Source organism: Platalea leucorodia (genome assembly GCF_965183815.1).
Source record: "Platalea leucorodia genome assembly, chromosome: 7".
In the NCBI taxonomy this organism is placed as follows: domain Eukaryota; kingdom Metazoa; phylum Chordata; class Aves; order Pelecaniformes; family Threskiornithidae; genus Platalea; species Platalea leucorodia.
The window spans coordinates 36844761-36863743 of NC_138829.1; the positions used below are offsets into that span (position 1 = coordinate 36844761).

The 18983-nt window shown below is 35.4% G+C and overlaps 1 protein-coding gene across 1 annotated transcript in view; it reads left to right on the forward strand.

Moving 5' to 3' along the window:
- The window catches only part of RYR3 (ryanodine receptor 3), a gene marked incomplete at its 5' end in the record, with an annotated part of 249795 nt that overhangs the window by 129915 nt on the left and 100897 nt on the right, over positions 1-18983 (forward strand). Inside the window, 6 exons of the mRNA XM_082318667.1 lie at positions 519-1320; positions 1843-2043; positions 2639-2741; positions 6637-6774; positions 16521-16794; positions 18693-18807. Coding sequence (XP_082174793.1) covers positions 519-1320; positions 1843-2043; positions 2639-2741; positions 6637-6774; positions 16521-16794; positions 18693-18807 — 1633 coding nt within the window. The remainder of the gene's footprint in view (positions 1-518; positions 1321-1842; positions 2044-2638; positions 2742-6636; positions 6775-16520; positions 16795-18692; positions 18808-18983) is intronic.

Sequence of the window (18983 nt, forward strand, 5' to 3'; positions counted from 1 at the left end):
ACTACAAGCAAAAGGGTAGCAGAAAGAATTTAACTGCTGTACTTTTATCAGTTATTTTGCAGCTTCCTTTTATAATTCAATAACCAATTTTATTTATCATTAATGAAACTAAATTCAAGAAAAGAGTAAAAAATACTGTGTTTGTGAAAAAATTGAACAGTAATCCTCAATAAACTATAAAGGCACTGTTCAGTGACAGTATTACTGCAGAGTTTCAGCATTCCAAATACATTTCTTTTAAAAACAAGCGCTAATGTACCAGAGCTTCCAAAGAAGCTTCTCTGTCTTACGTTTTTCCTTTTTTTTTTCTATGGAGTACTAATTGTAAATAACCTCATCAAATTATTACCACCCTTTACTGTGGTTTAATGGTGCACGTTAAGATTAGTCGGTATCAACCTTAATATTAATGGTTTGAAGTGGAACTGACCAAAATGTGCAGAGATTATAAAACTTCTCTTTTACAAAATTATTATTCATGAAATTGACTGGTGTTCTGTTTCTCTATTTCATAACAGATGCGTTGATATTTTGGAACTATGTGAACAAGAAGATTTGATGAAGTTTCACTACCACACTTTAAAACTCTATAGCTCAGTTAGTGCTCTGGGTAACACTAGAGTTGCTTATGCACTTTGTAGCCATGTGGACATATCTCAGCTATTTTATACAATAGATAATCAATACTTACCTGGACTCCTACGTTCTGGATTCTATGACTTGCTTATTAGTATTCATTTGGAGCACGCCAAGCAAGCCAAGCTCATGATGAACAATGAATTTATTATTCCAGTTACAGATGAAACTCGAACTATTAAATTATATCCTGATGAAACAAAGAAGCATGGTTTACCTGGAGTAGGGCTTAGCACTTGTCTAAAACCAGGCTTTAATTTTTCTACTCCATGCTTTATTGTGACCAGTGAAGAACGTCAGATATCCAGCCCAGAGATACCCCTTGATATACTTAAATCCAAGGCTATTAGTATGTTAACAGAGGCAGTACAGTGCAGTGGTACTCATATACGAGACCCTGTTGGAGGACAGGTTGCATTCCAGTTCGTTCCTGTTCTTAAACTGATAGCAACATTGCTCATAATGGGCGTTTTTGATGACGATGATGTGAAGCAGGTATTACTCCTCATTGATCCTAATGTGTTTGGAGATCACAAGGAAGAAACAGAAGAGAGGACAGAGAAGGAAGAAGTTACACAAGTTGAAGAAAAAGCTGTAGAAGCTGGGGAGAAAGCAATAAAAGAAACGAAAGCTCCTGCAAAGGGCTTATTGCAGACAAGATTACCAGAATCTGTTAAGCTTCAGGTGACCACTTAATATATATGTATTACATATGTTCTACTATTGATGAAAGGAAGGTAGTGCTTTTTGTCTGTTTTCTAGTTTGTAAGATTTGAAATCCTGAAGATCTTTATTCCACTTTGCCTTATAACCTCACATTAATAACCAAATTGATGACGATGCAATTCTTTCTACATGTACCTACACTCAAAATAGACATGCAAATACTTACTTATTTCATAGGTGTATTTTACAAGGGGGAGGGTTGGACCAGGTGATCTTTAAAGGACCCTTCCAACCCAAACTATTCTATGATTCTATTATTTCTCCATGTTTTGAGTGCATGGAGTGAAAGACAGTGAATGCAATATAGTATTATCGATCAGATAATAAAACTGTATAAATTTGTCACCTTTACAGTGTTAAAAGAAAAATATGGGAAAAAAGTCTCTCATTTTTAGTCTGTTGCAGTGTATAGTATCCACGGTGGTTCTTACCCAATTAGAGTTGGTTAAACTGTTGAACTTAATGTCTTTTCTATCCTAGATGTGTCATTTACTCAATTATTTCTGTGACTGTGAGCTACAACATAGAGTGGAAGCAATTGTATCATTTGCAGACCGTTATGTATCAAAATTGCAATACAATCAGAAGTACAGGTACAATGAACTCATGCAAGCCTTGAACATGTCTGCTGCTTTGACTGCCAAGAAGACTAAAGAATTTCGGTCTCCTCCTCAAGAACAGGTAATATTAAACAAATGGTTGAATTTAAAGATAAAATTCTTTGTCATGATAAAATAGAGTTCTGACTTCTAAACTACGATTGAAACTGCTAGAGAACCAAAATTGAATTTGAAATAAAATTTATTAAGATGCCACAAAATACAGAATGTCAGAATGGTTATACCTGTACTCCGAAATTCAAGCTCTAAACCAAAGTTGACTTAGGATTTCTCAACAGTATAGAAAAATTGAACATTCCTGCTGAATGCTGAGGAGCTGAGATTCAGCCAGTTCTGCAAGATGATGATAATTTGATAATTTTAGTTGCTAAAAGTTAGCATGAAGTTAGTGTTGTGCTGACATCTCTATGTTGGAAATAGTCTTTTCTTCCTCCAGGAAATAGCTTTATTATTAAGTGTAACTGTATTTTGATGTTAATCATAATTAAAGCTTACAAAGTAGCATTGCTTTAGTATTTCCTTTAAGCTGTATTAGAAATCTATGTTTTATGTTAATTTGATTATAAATTCGATTATAGACAGGTAAATTATGGCTATATACTAGAATATGTATTAGGCTAGCTCCGTGTTTTAACTATGTTTTAATTCCATTAAAGATTAATATGTTGCTGAATTTTCAACTGGGAGAGGATTGTCCCTGTCCAGAGGAGATTCGGGATGAGTTATATGAATTTCATGATGATCTTCTAATTCACTGTGGTGAGTGGCAAGGTTTTCTTATGTTTGTTTGTTTTTTTGACACTTCACATGAAAAAAGAACAGATCAGTTAAAAAAAATACAAGTATGAGGGGTTTTTGTTAGATGTATTACTGTCTACATGGTGACTTTCCTGACAGACTTTGGTGCGTATTACAAAAATACTGGAAACCTGCGCAAGGTTTTAAGTTTTATTGTTATATATCTATTAAATATTATCCGTAATTTATTCTCTTTATATATCAATTTTAGACTTAATTAGAAAAAATAAAAATTATCCAAACAAGAAGATTGGATTACCTTAAAATATTTATATAGGCGTGTGTATGTGTACAAGCAGATGAAAAGTATTGAAAGAACATTATTGCTGTGAAGCTGAACAGTAGAAAATTTAATAAAAAACACTAGATGAGGGGTGCTGCTGCTTAGTTTAGTTTTTTATTTAGTTTTTTAAGCTTTACCTTAGTTTCCTGGTGTATACGTAACTGTGATGGTCAGTCGTTATACAACACTATTGCACTGCAGATTACAGCTTGAGTTGCCCCAGTCATTGAATTTAAATTTCCTTAGGGTATCCTCAAGGGTGAGCTATATCAGATACGTTGTGGAATTTATGTGGGTCAAGGAATCGCATTTTATATGTGATGCCAAAAATTTTGTTAATCTATTGAGATCTTAGTCTAATCAAGACAATCATGGAATTATTAGTCCATTTACAATGATACTAACATTTTTAGTCTGAGTCATCCAGTTATTACTGCTCATTCCCAATAATCATGCAGTTAGAACTGATATACACAAGCTTTTTCATATCTGCCTACTTGGTAAATATATTGGTAGTCACTCTTCCAGTGCATTTCTTGGTCCTGTGGTTGATGGCACCCATCTTGTTCAAGAAGAAGGGGACAGGGATATTACAGTGAATTAGCAGCATCTCAAATTATTCCCCAGGAAGAGTATGGTAATCTTAATAGTTTCTTCCTCCTCCTTCTGTTTGCTTGAGATCACTTTTAAATGTTTACTAACACAGTCTGCTAGTTCTTTCACTGGTTATCCCTAAAACCAGTTTTACCCAGTTCATGGAATTGCATTCATTTAGTGACCTGTAATTAACACTTTGTGATTTCTGTTTGTAGCCATGGTGCCTCCCATACTCCCATGTGCTCGTATTGTTAAGGCTTCTGCTATTTCTGAGTACCCTATTAGAATCTCCAGCAACCATCAAGCTGTGATTTCATGATAAGTCAATTACCATTTTTCAACTGCCTCAGCCAAAGATGAATAGGTCAGTGGGTATCTAGGTTGTGTTTCATCAGCTTATTTCTGAGGATATTGTATAAGACAGTATTAGAAGTCCTTAAAATCAAGATTTGTATCTGTAAGGTTAGCTACATTATAGGTGGAAATTTAGTTGGTTTAAAGTAATTTGGTTTTGACAATCCTATGTTGATTGTTATTCATCGTTGCTTTGAAGTGCTTACCAAAAACTGTTTCTTTCATTCCAGCATTTTTCTTCCAAGCATTAAAGTGAATAGTTAATATCCTCATAGCTATTCCTCTTTCTCCCCATTTTTATTAAGATAGATACCATCATCTCTATTGTTCAGTCACTTCGCACTTGATCTGACCTCTGATTTTCAAAGATTTGGCATCAGAGAGTTCTCTGAGACTCCAGGATGAAGATAATGGAAGACTCCGACTTTCTTGGAAAAGTCTTAACTCTGCAATATATTTATTTTACTTTGAAATCTTGTTGCTGGTATTATTATTGAGTTAGCTTAGTTCCTGATCAGTCTTCATCTTTTCATGAGGTGAAACCCTACTAATTGTGGGGTATTTTTCTTTTTAGGGGTGTGCTTTTATTATTGTTTACTACACTATAAATATGTATGTTGAATGAGAGAGAAAATTGAAGATAGAGAAAGCACAGTCTCGTGATTAAAATAGTTTAATGATCCTCTGGATTCTAAACAAAACCATATACATTATTTTGTACAGATTTGTCATAGGTGGTCGCTGTGGATAAATGCTCCGCATTATGTGTCCTGACTTAGTCCTGAAAATCAGTACTAAGGAATCACAGCTGCAGATAAAATGAATAGGAGTTGTGCTTCGAATATTTAATCAGCTTTTTAATACTAAGTATACTTTGTGGTCTAAGTGGAAAAATATGCATGCAATCAAGTAATTAAAGGCTGCTTCATAATGTATATACTCAAATAGTCTGAATTAAAGTTACTCAGGCAGTCTTAATCCTAGCATGTCCTAACTCTGAGTGGTTAATTTTTCTAGCAAAATAATAGTCCTCTATCGTAATTTTTGTGTGTAATGTCTTGGTTATAAACAAACCAAACAAATTTACAACAGATTTTATTGCATAATATGAAATTGACACTGATCTGGGTTGGAACCATCTGTTCCAGTGCACAGATCTCTGCCAGTTGAATTGAGTGATTAGCCAGTAGCAACATGAGAGGGACAGCTTCTGAATGCAACTCTTAAGAAGATGCAGAATGAACAATTAATGATATGGAGCAGTGAATGAGACCCCGTCTGGAGCAGTCACAGACCCCATCTCCTCCAGTTCAACACTGTCTTAACTCATCATCCCAGTGCCTTTCTTCTTGTGTGTCTGTTTCAGCTTCTCAAGAGTTTTCCTTCCAGTGCCTATCTCTCGCTTCCAGGGCCTAGCTTTTTTTTCAATGCCAGACAGTTTCTTGCTTTCTTTAATATCCTTGTCTGCTTTCTCTTTCCTCTCCTTATTGGCTACATTTCCTGTTCTTAGTTTTTCCACACTCAGAGTGTAGCCTTCTTTCATTCTTAGCTTTTCATTTTGCCCAGCCAGTCTCACTTTTCCCATTCCTTAAATTACCTATGTAGTCTTCAATTTCTAGTTCTCTCATTCTCTCCCACTGCCTCTGAATTTTTTTTCTTCCTAGTCACTTAGTCACTCCTAGTCATAACTTCAACTCCTTCCCCTTAGTAGCTGCCAGCAGCAAAGTTTCTCCAACCTGATACCACATTTCAGTTCTTTTTTCCTTTCTTAGTTTCTTTTTTTAATACCAGTTTTAGCCTCTGAAGTTTATTCTTTTTCCTCTGCTCCAGCTTGTATTTTTTTAGTATTCTGTCTGGAAATCTTTTCCTTTCCTCAATTTCACTTTGACCAGCAGCCAAACAGCAAAACCTTACATTTCAGCTCAGCACAATTAGCTCTGTCTGAAGGGAACCTGCTTAGATGTTCTGTGCTTCTGCACGTAACACATGTAGTATCTGGTCATCACTAAGAGGTGAGAAAGATCTGAAAATGCTTTGAATGGTTGTGAAGCAATGTAGTGAACTGAACTGTATTAAACTACCTTGTAAAATGACATCCCATCTCATTGTAGACATTTTCATGATAAACATGTATCACTGGTATAATCTCTGAACATCTGCTTTCTTACAGCTTTAAATTCAGTTGATATGTTTGTTTATGACTGCTAAATATCTCGACCGAAAAATTGTACTATATTGTGAGATACAGCCATACATTTTATCTTTAACTTACATTCTGCAACATGAAACAAAGGATCACGTATTTAATCAACTATGACTCTGAGTCAAAATTAATTGCCATAGTAGAATCTTCAAAAAATACCCCCTCTTTGGTCATAATACTGAAAAAATAATACTATAAATCTGGATATAAGGAGTATGGGTACTGGAATAAACATAGTCTGAGGGGTGCTACTGTAGCTAACATGTTAAAGCTGCTGGCCTTACTACATTGTTTTTTTCCTGTATGAAATTTGCTGGTTAAAAAGAATTCCTGTAGATATTTTGGTATTGTTTAAATATTGAAGGAGTTAATCTTGAAAGGTTAAGTTTTGTTTCTAACCAGTTTTATTATTTGCTAAGGTATTCCACTAGAAGAGGAGGAAGAGGAAGAAGAAGATTCCTCATTGACTGGCAAACTCCGTTCATTAATATACAAAATCAAAGGTCCACCAAAAGCAGAAAAAGTAGAACCTAAGGAGGAAGAAGAGAAATCTCCTAGTAAGTTTTCTTTCCGCATAAATACTTCTGTGGTGCAAGCGTTAAAGGTGTACGCAGTCAACAAGAGTGTATTTTCTAATAAAACTTTATAGCGGACTGAAGAAGGCAACTACCTGTTTAAGTTCCTTCTGTCTCTTAGAACAATTATCCTACATACTGAACATCTTAGATGCGTTGTTAAACAAGAAATTAAAACGGGTGGAAGATTTTGGATCCAGATCATTAACTCTGGGATTGAAAATTTGCATATTCCTTACAAAGAAATGTAAAAAGTTAATTAGGGTGCAATAATCTAGACTCAAGCGTTCCAAACCTGAGAAGTTTCTATTTATATGGTTTTTTTTTTAAATACAAAAACTTTCTTCTTTACAGCTTAACTCCATTTCTTTTTTTTTGCTGCATGAGAAGCTCTATGCATCTCAGTACCAAGATACATGTGACAAAATGGTTCCACAGTTCTCGTTTTTTGTATAAAAAGGGATGGCTTTCACTTATTTCACTTGATGATGGTGAATATATGCATTCATTAAAAACTAATAACTTGTTCTGATTTATCCCAAGCATCGCATACATACACATATATATCCACACCATATCCTTTCTGACCATATAATTTCTGAATTTAAAGAAATATTCAATTTATTTGACTAATTAAACAGAAGGAATGTCTTTCTTTTCACAGGTACAAATTCTGTATTCATAAATGCTTGAGTTAACAGAATTTTCCAGAATGTAGTATTTCTATTTTTTATTCTGCTCTTTGCTTCTATAGATCTTTAACATGTGTGTCTAAAATCAGAGGGCAGAGAACAATACTGTCTAGATATCATCAGTTTGCCTGAAAACTTTTCTCTGTAGTTTATAAATCTCATTGCCTTTACAGTGAGATTTCATGTTGCTTAAATATACATGAGAACAGACATCATTTAGCAGAAATTTTTTTATGTTTCTTTCTGCAGCAAAATATTATAGAGGAGAAGGACTGGGATATCCCTGTGTGTTTGCTGAGTAATATTAAGCTATTAACATTTCTTAAAAATAGAACTCAAAACACTTGAAAAGTCTGTGTATATGTTTTGAAACTAATGAGATAAGAGAGACGATTTAATCCACAGACCTAGGAACAATATATATGGCAGAATATATATTACATCACTGAAAACAGTCCTTCCTCCTAGCACAGCTGAATAAGCACAACAGAGAACTGAGAGTAACTGTTGAAACAATGCAATAATTTATTTAAAGTTAGTTAGTTTAATGGTGTTTAAGAGTAAGCCAATAGATAGTCTTTATTCCTCTGTTTTCAGATCTGTAATGTCCTGTGGCAGTGATTCGTAGAACCACAGACTGGCTGAGGCTGGAAGGGACCTCTGGAGGTCATGTGGTCCAACCCCCCTGCTCAAGCAGGGCCAGCTAGAACAGGCAGCCCAGGACCATGTCCAGATGGCTTTTTAATATCTCCAAGGATGGAGAATCCACAAGCTCCTTGGTCAATGTGTGCCAGTGCTCAGTCACCCTCACAGTAGAAGTGTTTCATTTTGTTCAGGTCGACCCTCCTGTGTTTCCATGTGTACCCATTGCCTCTTGTCCTGTCACTGGGCTCAGAAAAGAGCCTGCCTCTGTTTTCTTTACATCCTCCCTTCAGGTATTTATATACATTGATGAGATTGCCCCTGAGCCTTCTCTTCTCTAGGCCAAACAGCCCAAGCTCTCTCTTGGTTGATGCTGAACAGATAGGTTGATGAACTTTCTTCTTAAAAAGGCCTGACACTACATGTTGCAAGGCACTGCGGAAGTTGGTTGGACTTGATTCATATGATGTATGTATCAGCTGATAACATATATATCCATTTTATATATTGTATTAAAAGAAAGCTGTGCAAAGCTTGACAGATGTTAATCAAAGTTTTTACGCTTGAATTAAAGTTAGTTCTTGTAAGAAACACAAATGTAGTTGAATCAAGGTTATTCTACACACAAAGGAATGATGGATAAACTTAGCACTGTAATTCATAGTTTTTGTAATAGAGAAAGATGGGAAGTTTGTCTTTTCTGTAGAAGAGTAAATTAAAATGACATTTGTTGTTATTTATACGCAAATGCCACATGCTTGCCGTATTTCATATCTGTCTTCTTATTACTTTACCATGCCTAATGGCATAAAGCAAGCAGAAAAGAAGACTAAGAATTTGTTTCATCAAGTTTTCTTCATATTCCTACAACTAGATTCAGAAGCATGATCCAGCAACTATTTGAACACTTACAGGGTAGAATATGTGTTTTTATATACCTCTATACAGCAGAAATAAATTAGTTTTTACTGCATTCAATCAATTTTAACTTGTAAATGCTGCCAGAGCTTATAGTAAGTGCTATACTCTATGTGAACTACTTCTGGTTCTCTGAAATGCTGGATTTTCAGAGAAACCAAGCATGTTTATAACCACAGAGGGCTGTCATATATAAACAGCTGGTCATTTCTTTATAATGCTTTGAAGAATATTATTTAGTTGGTTAACCAATTTAAGAAATAATGCATGTGCATTAAGTAATTGATAACTGCAGGCAGTCATTTTAGCAAAGGAAAGCTGAAAATAGACTATTGTGTGTACTACTGGTGTCTGAAAGATACACTGCTTTTAATTAAAGGAAGCACTGAAATAAAAAAATGTAACAGATACCTTCCTGTAATGTTCGTTACAGAGGTTAGTTCAACCTCTTTCCTACTTGAGAGCAACACAGAGCTTGTTTGTAAATGGAAGACAGGAAAGTCCTACACCCTGAAGTTATCTCAAGTCCTGTCTGCTTCAGTTGAGTAGCAATTTGTCATTATTATTTCATCTCTGCAATATTTCATGTTGCATTTTGAAGGTATATTGTTCTTTTGGCTCTACTTCCTCTAATAAATTATTTATTGTAGCTGGTTCTGTTACTGGCAGGGAAGGACTAGTAGCAAAACAAAGTGCTCATATTCCTTCCTACTACTACCTCTTCTTAGGGTACATATGCACACAAACATACATACATGCACATAAACACCCCGAAACACTAGAAATCACAGACTTTTTATTCTGAGCATTCCTCTACATGTACATTCTCATACCCTATTCCCTAACACAGGAGGAGCGTTCATCGTCTAAATAGGTGAAATGGGTTCTGTGCTTGCAGCTCCTCTACCATCTGCATGAGCATTTTGTTGAGTCTTTTTGAGCAACTCACCTGGTTTTCACTGCCATGTATTAGTCCCAGTGAGGCTGATATTTATTGTGAATCTCAGAAATTTTTTCTTTGCTGTCATATGTTTGTGAGTTTTCCGTCCTTAGTAGTGACTATGGATGGTGACGAATAAGTAAGGCAAAAAGCGAAATTCCTCCAGGTCTTTCTTTAGAACATAAATTTTTGCTGAGGTTTCTCATTGCCTTTGCAAATGAAGTTTGGGTTTTGCTAGCTCTAAGTTTCTATAACACCATCCAAATATCACGTGCAGAATTGTGCAAGTGGCTTGAGGCTAGTCTTCGAACCAATAATGGTAGTAAGTCCTACTCTTCTATTTCCAATTTGCTCAGCTTGGCAATACGTCCTTGTACAGACCCAGAACAGTTAATTTTATTTCAGACAATCATTTCATCAAGAGTTTTGTGACGTTATACAGCAATGCTATTTCATGACTCAGGACACCTCTTACATGATCTGCTTGTTCTGTAAAGCACCGGAGAGGGTTTATACTGCCCTGAAAGCATATTTTGGTCTGTTAAGTTTGATACTAGGTTGTAAATACATTAAATCTTATAATAATCTCATGTGCTGCATGAAAAAGGGTTTTATTCTCCAGTGACTCATCTGTTAGCATCTGCTTTCTCTTTAATGGTAATAGGCCCTACTCAGTATCTGGGAAGTATCATTTCTTCTTCAGGCTTCATGTGGATTTTGTTCTCATGAATCAGGAAGCATTCATGCCTAAAGCCTCAGGGCACATGGTGTTTTGTCCTTGGACCAGACTAGTTTATGTATTTCATATACTGGAGCTTTGGGTCACAAGAAATGCAGGCTGGAAAGTGATTCTACAGTGTCTGTTTTTCTAGAAATTTCAGATAATCACTCAGGCTTGGGCTTCTCCTTGGAGTGATGCATAGTACAAATATGCATATGGATGAAGTCATTCAAAGGACAATGAAAAATTATGTAATTATTATATTATATTATATACTTGACTGATATGTAGTCCATGTGTGCACTTCCCTTTTACCCACCTACCCCACCCCCCCCAGGAAATTTGGAACTCAGAGAGTGAAAGGAAATGGGTGCCTGAGGTACCGCAGTCCTCATGTGCATGAAGAGGGGTGGTGGTGTGCATGGTGTGTACCTATTGCCAAGGCTAAAAGTTTCTGGCTTGAGCGTCTGGTCATACATACTCGGGGTGTGAATATTCATAGGAAGGAACTATTTTCTACAAAGAAATCTTCCTTTCCTCTGAGCATGCATTTGTCTCTACTCACAAATGGACTTTTATCTTAGGAGAGGAATGCCAGCAATTTAAACTAGTGTTAATGATGAATTAGTAAAATTTGTTTTTAAAAACAAGCTGGAACTCGGAGAATAAACACATTGAGGCAATAAATTAGTGTTAGTTATGATGATAGGACTTTTGTAACTGTCAAGTAATAATTTAGATAAGGCATATATATGGGGGAGTCATCATGCAGCCTTGAAAGATTGTTAAGGCACTGCAATTTCTTGTTAAAATTTAAAAATTGGAAAAACATTACCAACTATTTTAGCTGGTTATCAAGGTCACCGTGCCCAGTATTCAGATTGCTCCCAGCTTCTGCTACAGGTTAATCTACTGGCCTGCCCTTCACGTCCTTCCCTAAGCCAGAGGCTTGTGGTGTGATAAAAGGGCTGGTACCCCTTACAAGAAATAGCAAAGATAGACTTTTTATTTAAGATACTCAGTGATTTGTCTACTCTTTATTTTTTCTGCAGGTAGAAATGAAAGGAGATCAATGATCTTGTTCATGCATTTTGGGAATAGAAACTATGGCTGTCAGCCTCACTTAACTATGGCTCTTCGGGTTCCTCTAACTTAGGGAGGGTATCTGCTATTATAATATGAATCTTTCACGTAGGACCGTATATTCTGAAGGTATACACTCGACTACTGGTCCTAGAACAGAAATCAGGAAATAGAATTTACTGGCTTGAACAAACGCCCTAATTCAGTTCTCACATTAAAACAATGAACCATGGATCTTTCAAAGTGATCTTAGTGTGGATATATGAGAATGTTTGTGTGAAAAGGTTAAGTCTCTGTTGAACAATATCCACTGCATGTCCAAGGGAAAAAAAAAGATGCAATTGTAGCATTAAGTTGAAGAATCATAGATGGTGTCCTTTGAGACTTTGTTCCTTAGAGTGCTACTTACACTGAAACCACGAAATGTTAACTTATTAGTTGTTACTTACAATAGCCTTCCCACTGGCTGTTAGCTCACTGAAACCACAAAATGTTAACTTATTAGTTGTTACTTACAGTAGACTTCCCACTGGCTGTTAGCTCAAATTTTTTTTGTTGCTTGTTTTTTAAATTTTGGCTACAGAATGTTTGATTGCAGTACAGTACATTTGTGATTTATTAGCAGTCAAAAAGAATATTGCTGACTATTATTGAGATCATGCTGGAGTCATCCCATTTGATTTTTTCTCATCTGTTCTCATCTTTTGGCTGAGTTGCAAGGTCTTTTTCCTCAAGTGCAACAAACACAGCAGCTTCTCCATTTCAGTATAGGGCAAAAAGAGGGTAGAAAGGGTTAGAGGGGAGGAAACAACAGATCACTGTCACAATACATCAGGTTAGAAAAAGAGACTCTAAGATGCACGGAGTGACCAAGAGCAGCCTATAAAGAGCTATATTCTTATTTCCTGAGAGTTTTAATTCTAATGCCTCTTAAGGGATTATTAATAAAGTGTTTGTTGAATTTTGCAAGTGTTTCTGGCTTTCTTCTTTGCAGGAGTTAAGCTAGAAGACCTGAGAGTGTACTGCTGTGCTTAGATGTGGGCAAGTAAATGTAAGCGGCTGGGAGCGCCAACTTGGGAAGTCTCTAGTTTTAGGCAGTAGAAACTGGACTGCAAAGTTCTGTATCTTTAAGAAATATTCAGATAAGAAATTAATCCTGGGAATGAGCTTTATACACTTGGAGCTAGAAGGACTAAGCAGACTCTACAGTTTTGGAATAATATGGTGCGTAACACAGGCTGTAATGATCCATCCAACCCAATACCTTGTTTCAAACAGTGACCACAAATGGTTATCTAGGGACAAGTAAGAATAAAACAATCAGATAAGATACTTAGAACTTTAATGCTGTCCCAGTCTCCAGTTATCTTCAGCGCAGGAGATTTTCTGAGTCTAAAGAGGTTTATCTTTTTATATACCCATTGTATCTTTCTGACAGATACTTGTGTAGTCTCCACTTGAGCAAATGTGAACTTTTAGCATCTGCCACACTTTTGGCAGGGATTTTCAGGGTTCTGTTGTCCATTATGTGAAGAAACACCTTTCTTTTTGGTTTAGCTCGTGCCTTGTGAATGGGCTTCATTTGATGGCCTCTTGTGTTGGATGAAAAGGTGTGACTGAACTATGGATTAACACAGTGGCATAATGTACTCTGCTTTAACCATTCCTTTCTTAATAAATCCTGGCTTTTGATTTTATCTTTTTGACTGCCAGAGGGTTTGAGTTGATACTGATAATTGAGCTGATATTTTTATAAGTTGATCAGGGAGGTCTCTCTCTTAGAGATACTCAGAAACCACCTAGGAACAGTCCTGGGCAACCTGTTTTAGGTGGCCCTGCTTGAGCATGGGGATTGGACCAGATGACCTCCAGAGGTCCCTTCCAGCCTCAACTATTCTGTGATTCTGTGATTTTCATGGATCTATCTGCCAGATCTTATGTCTGTTAACTTTTCATTGTTCTATTTATAAATGGGGACTGTATTTTCCTACCTCATTTTATTTACAGTGACTTATTTAAAGTGAATTTTATTGCCCAGTTTTGCCCTTTTAAGTTCTGCATTTTTTTTCAGTTACACTCATATTTGCTGTCCTTCATAACTTTGTATCATCAAACTTGCTTGCATCTGCTTATCCTCTTCTCAGGTCTTTTGGGGAAGGAAGGTGCTTAACATCACAGAACACAGCACAGATATATGCAGAACTTCACTGCTGTTTCTCCCTCTTTGTGATCACTACCATTTAGTTCTACCCTCTATTTCTTATCTTTCGACCAAAAATTCATCCATGCAAGGACATGGCTAATTGATTTCTCCAAGGCTATTTGCCATACTGCCTAAAAATAATTACATACGGCAATATGCTGTGTAAAAGCTTATCAGAAAAAAACCTCAAAACCTTCAAAGGTACTAAAACCTAAGAAACACTAACACTTCTTATGGAGAAACATTTTCAAAACTCCAGAGAGAAGCTCTAAAGAACACTTAGACATGGGAACATCTGCACAGACAGTTCAGTATCAGGGAAACAATTTGGCTTTCATTTGTTCATTTCATGAGAATGTGTTTCTTGTGGAATATTATGTTTGTAGTAAAAATTGTAATAATCTTTTAGTTATATGTATAAATATCTGACAGCTAACTCAAGTGTATAAAATCGCCCTCATAATTGACTCAGTGCAAATAATATTTTTATTGACAAAATGGAAAATATCTATTTGGAGTGAATCATATTGTATTTTCCCTCATCATACAAAAAAACCTCAAAATATCACATTATTTTGAAAGTAATATTCCTTTCAATCCAACAAAAATTATATATTTCTGACAGCACTAAGGAAATAAGGAACTAAATTTGTAAAACAAAAAGACAATAATTTGTGCACATTTTGTCCTGTAGACTTGTAAGAGGGGCCATCACCTAAGCTATCAAAGACCTAACATAATTTCACAGGAGGAAACCTTAGCTCCTCCTTGAGTTTACCACTTCAGGTTGCTCTTTATCCCATGTTTATCCCCTTCCCCCACAAGCAGAAAGCCAGAGTAAGTATATTCTTTAATACGATCATTGACTTTCTGACAGAAGAAGAGTGTTATAATTATGTAACCAGAAATCAGTGACACTCAATGAGTTGGAAAGGTATGGGAAATTATTAGTTATTCTAAGAAAGAAGAGTTTAGTGCAAGAATCAAAGAAGAGGAGATTGCCTTGTTGCACTGAAAGAAGAAATTGTTTTGATTGAAGAAAGTTATACAGTGTTTTGGAACAAAGCTTGTTTAATGTTTTCATTCATAACATGCCCCTAAGAATAGGACTGTCTTAATGCGATACAGAATCTGTCCCCACAGAAAAGAGCCTGTTTCTTGAACAAGATCTTAAAATTAATGATGGTTTTCTACAAATACATCATTAAGTACACTGTAAGGGAGAAGAGTTAGCAAGTGAAAGGATAGTGTAGACACAAAAATAAATGGATATACACTAGCTATAAACACTTCTGTGCTGGAAATTGGGAGGGGGCAGTTTTTGCCATTGGAAGAACTTTGGGAAAGTCAAGAGATAACTTTGCCGGAAATAGAGGAAAGAAACTTGTATTGGTTTAAGAGGAGAGGTGATTATTCATGTTCTACTTGATAACAAAAATGAACATTTGTTGGAACAAGGACTGGAACATGTGTTTAGTTTTCAGGTAAATTTACTAAACTCTGGGCTCAGAAAAAATTGTTTTCAGGGTCATTGAACATGCAATGTATACAACAGGACTGCTTCAAGCAATATGCATTTTGTAGTTCCAAACAATACAATTTTTTTAGAAAGTGTATTCCGAAGTGATAGTGACTTTCCCAAAACAGATGGGAAATACAGATTAAATTCCCCTATTCTAAGCCAGTTTGCATCTCCTACTCCTTAGTATGTTTGCATCTCATCATAAAATTCTGAGATGTTTCCAGGTAGATCATCTTTTTGAAGACAATGTAGATCCTTTGTTTGAACAACAAAATAGCTAAATATTCATCAAGTGAATGAGCAGCAAAAGCTGCTCAAGCCACCCTGGCTGGGCCTTGAACTGGATATTTGATTAAAAAGGCAGCTATCTTATCTTGCTTTTTGGCAGTTTTGTAAGTTCAGAACGGATTTTGTTTCCTCCTCCCCCCGGCAAAATTGATTGGCAAGCTGAGCTCACATTCATGAATATTTCTACTGTAATTGAATTTATACTTGTCAGCCAATAAACTGTTTACTGAAAACTTAATTACCAATTTCTGTATTCCAAACCTAGGCTGATGATCATCAAAAATACAATGTTTCTTTGGCATTATAAAATTAGATTTCAGTATTCTTAATGAAAAGGTGTTTGTGCTGCACTTAGTGCTATTTTATAAATCTTGATGTAGAAATGAAGGATAAATTAAAAGTTTAAATATAGCATTTAACTTACAAGGATGATTCTTGAAGTCATGATCAACTAAGAAGTTTTCATTACCAGCAATGCTGGTATTGACTTGAATGCTAAGTAGATGTTTCTTGTTTTCCATCTCTGAAGAGCATCACACTTAATCTTGAAAGATCTAAAAATTATTTTTCCAGTGAAAAATCCTGTTCAGTCTGCTTGTGTTCTGTTACCCTCTTACAACTGCCTCATTGTCTACTGTTATCTTTTACTATAATACATGGTTTTATCGTTTTTCATTGTTGTAATAGCTAGTAACATTTTATGTATTTTATTCTTTTAGCTACACTGAAAGAACTCATATCCCAGACTATGGTGCGCTGGTCCCAGGAAGATCAGATTCAAGATCCAGAATTAGTTCGGATTATGTACACCCTCCTTCGTAGGCAATATGACAGCATTGGTGAGCTACTGCAAGCTCTGAGGAAAGCATACACTATTAGTGCTGCCTCTGTGAAGGATACCATTAATCTGCTTGCAGCACTGGGCCAGATTCGCTCACTTCTCAGTGTCAGGATGGGAAAAGAGGAGGAATTGCTAATGATTAATGGATTAGGGTATGGAATTAACATAATTTTATTTTTAAGTTTGCGTAAAGCTTTTTGTTATTTTAGTAAATCCTTTCATTTTAGATCCTGGGTTAAAATTACTGCTGTACTAAAATGCAGATACGTACCAGAAATTTTCATTTTCACAGATATTTCCAAGATGGCTGCAGTTGCTATCTAGCAGTATCAAATGTGTCAAAGTTTCTGTGAACTAAAGTATTTTCTCATCTAAAGAAAATGAGCTCCTTTCACTATAGTTAAGCATAATGCTTAAAGCTTTGTCAAAGTACATGTTTTAGCAGCTCTGGAGCAAACAGATAACTTAAATCTTTATTGGTGTCAATACTACATCTTTCCCAAACGTAAAGCTCATGTTATATTTCATGCATGAGTGAATAAACTTGCTGGTGTCTTTTTAATTGGAAAGTTTGTGCAAGCAGTTAGGTAGAACCAGCAAAGTGTTGTTGTGATCTGAAATATTTCAAACTGGTTAGTATTTATTGTGTCATCATCAGTGGCAACTTAAAGTATTTGAACATGGAAGACTGCTTATTTTATCCTTTATAACATTAAAATTATAAGAAATTGAAGAAATTGCCTTTATGTAATGCCTGCTGATGTGAGAATATTTCTTCTGCATCTTTGCTATGAAATTACCACTGTTAAGCAGTGGTATTATGGTGCATGCCTGCATGTCTGTTACTCCTCTTACGTGAATAACTGCCGGATTAGGCCATTTAATGTTGGAAAGAAAAAAAAAATCACAGAAAATTAATTACTTCAATTAAAATGGTATATTTAAAAAGAGAGAAAATGATAGTACAGTTACCTGAGAACTGTATTTATTTGCCCTTCATCAAGAACATTGAACAATTTCTCTCTAGGGTTGAAAGGAACTTCCATTATTTCTACTATTTCACTCTAAAGTTTGCATTGTTTCTGTAAAAATTGTAAAGACTAATCTCTTCAATTGAATTGAGCAAGTCATGTTAACAACTCGTTAGTTAGTGTGTGACAGTATTACCTAATTTGTCCCTGATGCTGAGTTTGTAAAGTTGCCGAGAATTCTAGGAGGGATAAAGGGTAAATTTTGTCTAAACTCAGCATGTGTGTAGACCCCTTCCCAGAGGTGCTGTATTAGGAGTCATCTTCTGTTCCCAGTTTTCTGTATTTCTTTGAAGCAGGCATGGTGTGTTATTTGCCATTTGTTTTTAACAGGTTGACCTGAAATGTTAGAAATCCCTAGATTCCCTATCAAAACACATAAATTGTGTTCTGGATTATAAAACCAATACAGTGAATTCTAGAACACGTTGAGAGGATGGTGGGCAGAGTGAAAATGTTAAAATATTCCTATTTAAGGGGACTGTATGCCATTTTACATCTTCTGACAGATGGTCTTAATTTTGGAAATATTGATGAAACACATTTAACAGATAACCTTGAATATTAAGTCTATTTATTGTCTTCTGCTTTGTGAACTGAGAAAGTTAATTAAGGGATGTTACTGCAGAGGCAAGATTAGATTTAGATTTCTTGATCCCCATTCTCTATTTAAAATATAACAGAATATATTCTTTTCCACTTAGATCATCATAGAATATATATTTTTTTTTCTTTAAACAGACCAGATGGTAAAAGCAATTTAAAGATGAAGAAATGCCATTTTGAAATAATTTAAAAGTTTAGATACTTATTATATAGAATTCATGAAAATGAGAGTAATTACAGCATATTGAAATGTGAAGCCTTAAGTTGTCAGGTGGTTTTGTGTTATGCTGAAATCTAAGAATTTAAAATGATGTTACTACAGTAAATGCATATTTCTGAAATCTCTAATAATGCATCATTGATTTAAATTAAAATGGTGTTTCTGAAAAACATTGCTGCCTTTTCTTCCATTTTAGGGATATCATGAACAACAAGGTGTTTTATCAGCATCCTAACTTAATGAGAGTCTTGGGCATGCATGAGACTGTTATGGATGTGATGGTGAATGTGCTTGGAGGAGATAAATCTCAGGTAAATTCACCGTAATTTTATTATGTGTTTTGCATTTTAAACCTTTCCAAAAGTATACTAGAATGTTTAAGAAGAAGTATCCGAAGAAAAATAGATCTCCCTCATGTAAGATAGGTTTTCCTTGTCCAAATTGAAATACTGATTAATGTTAAAAATAGAACGGTTTTTATAGTACT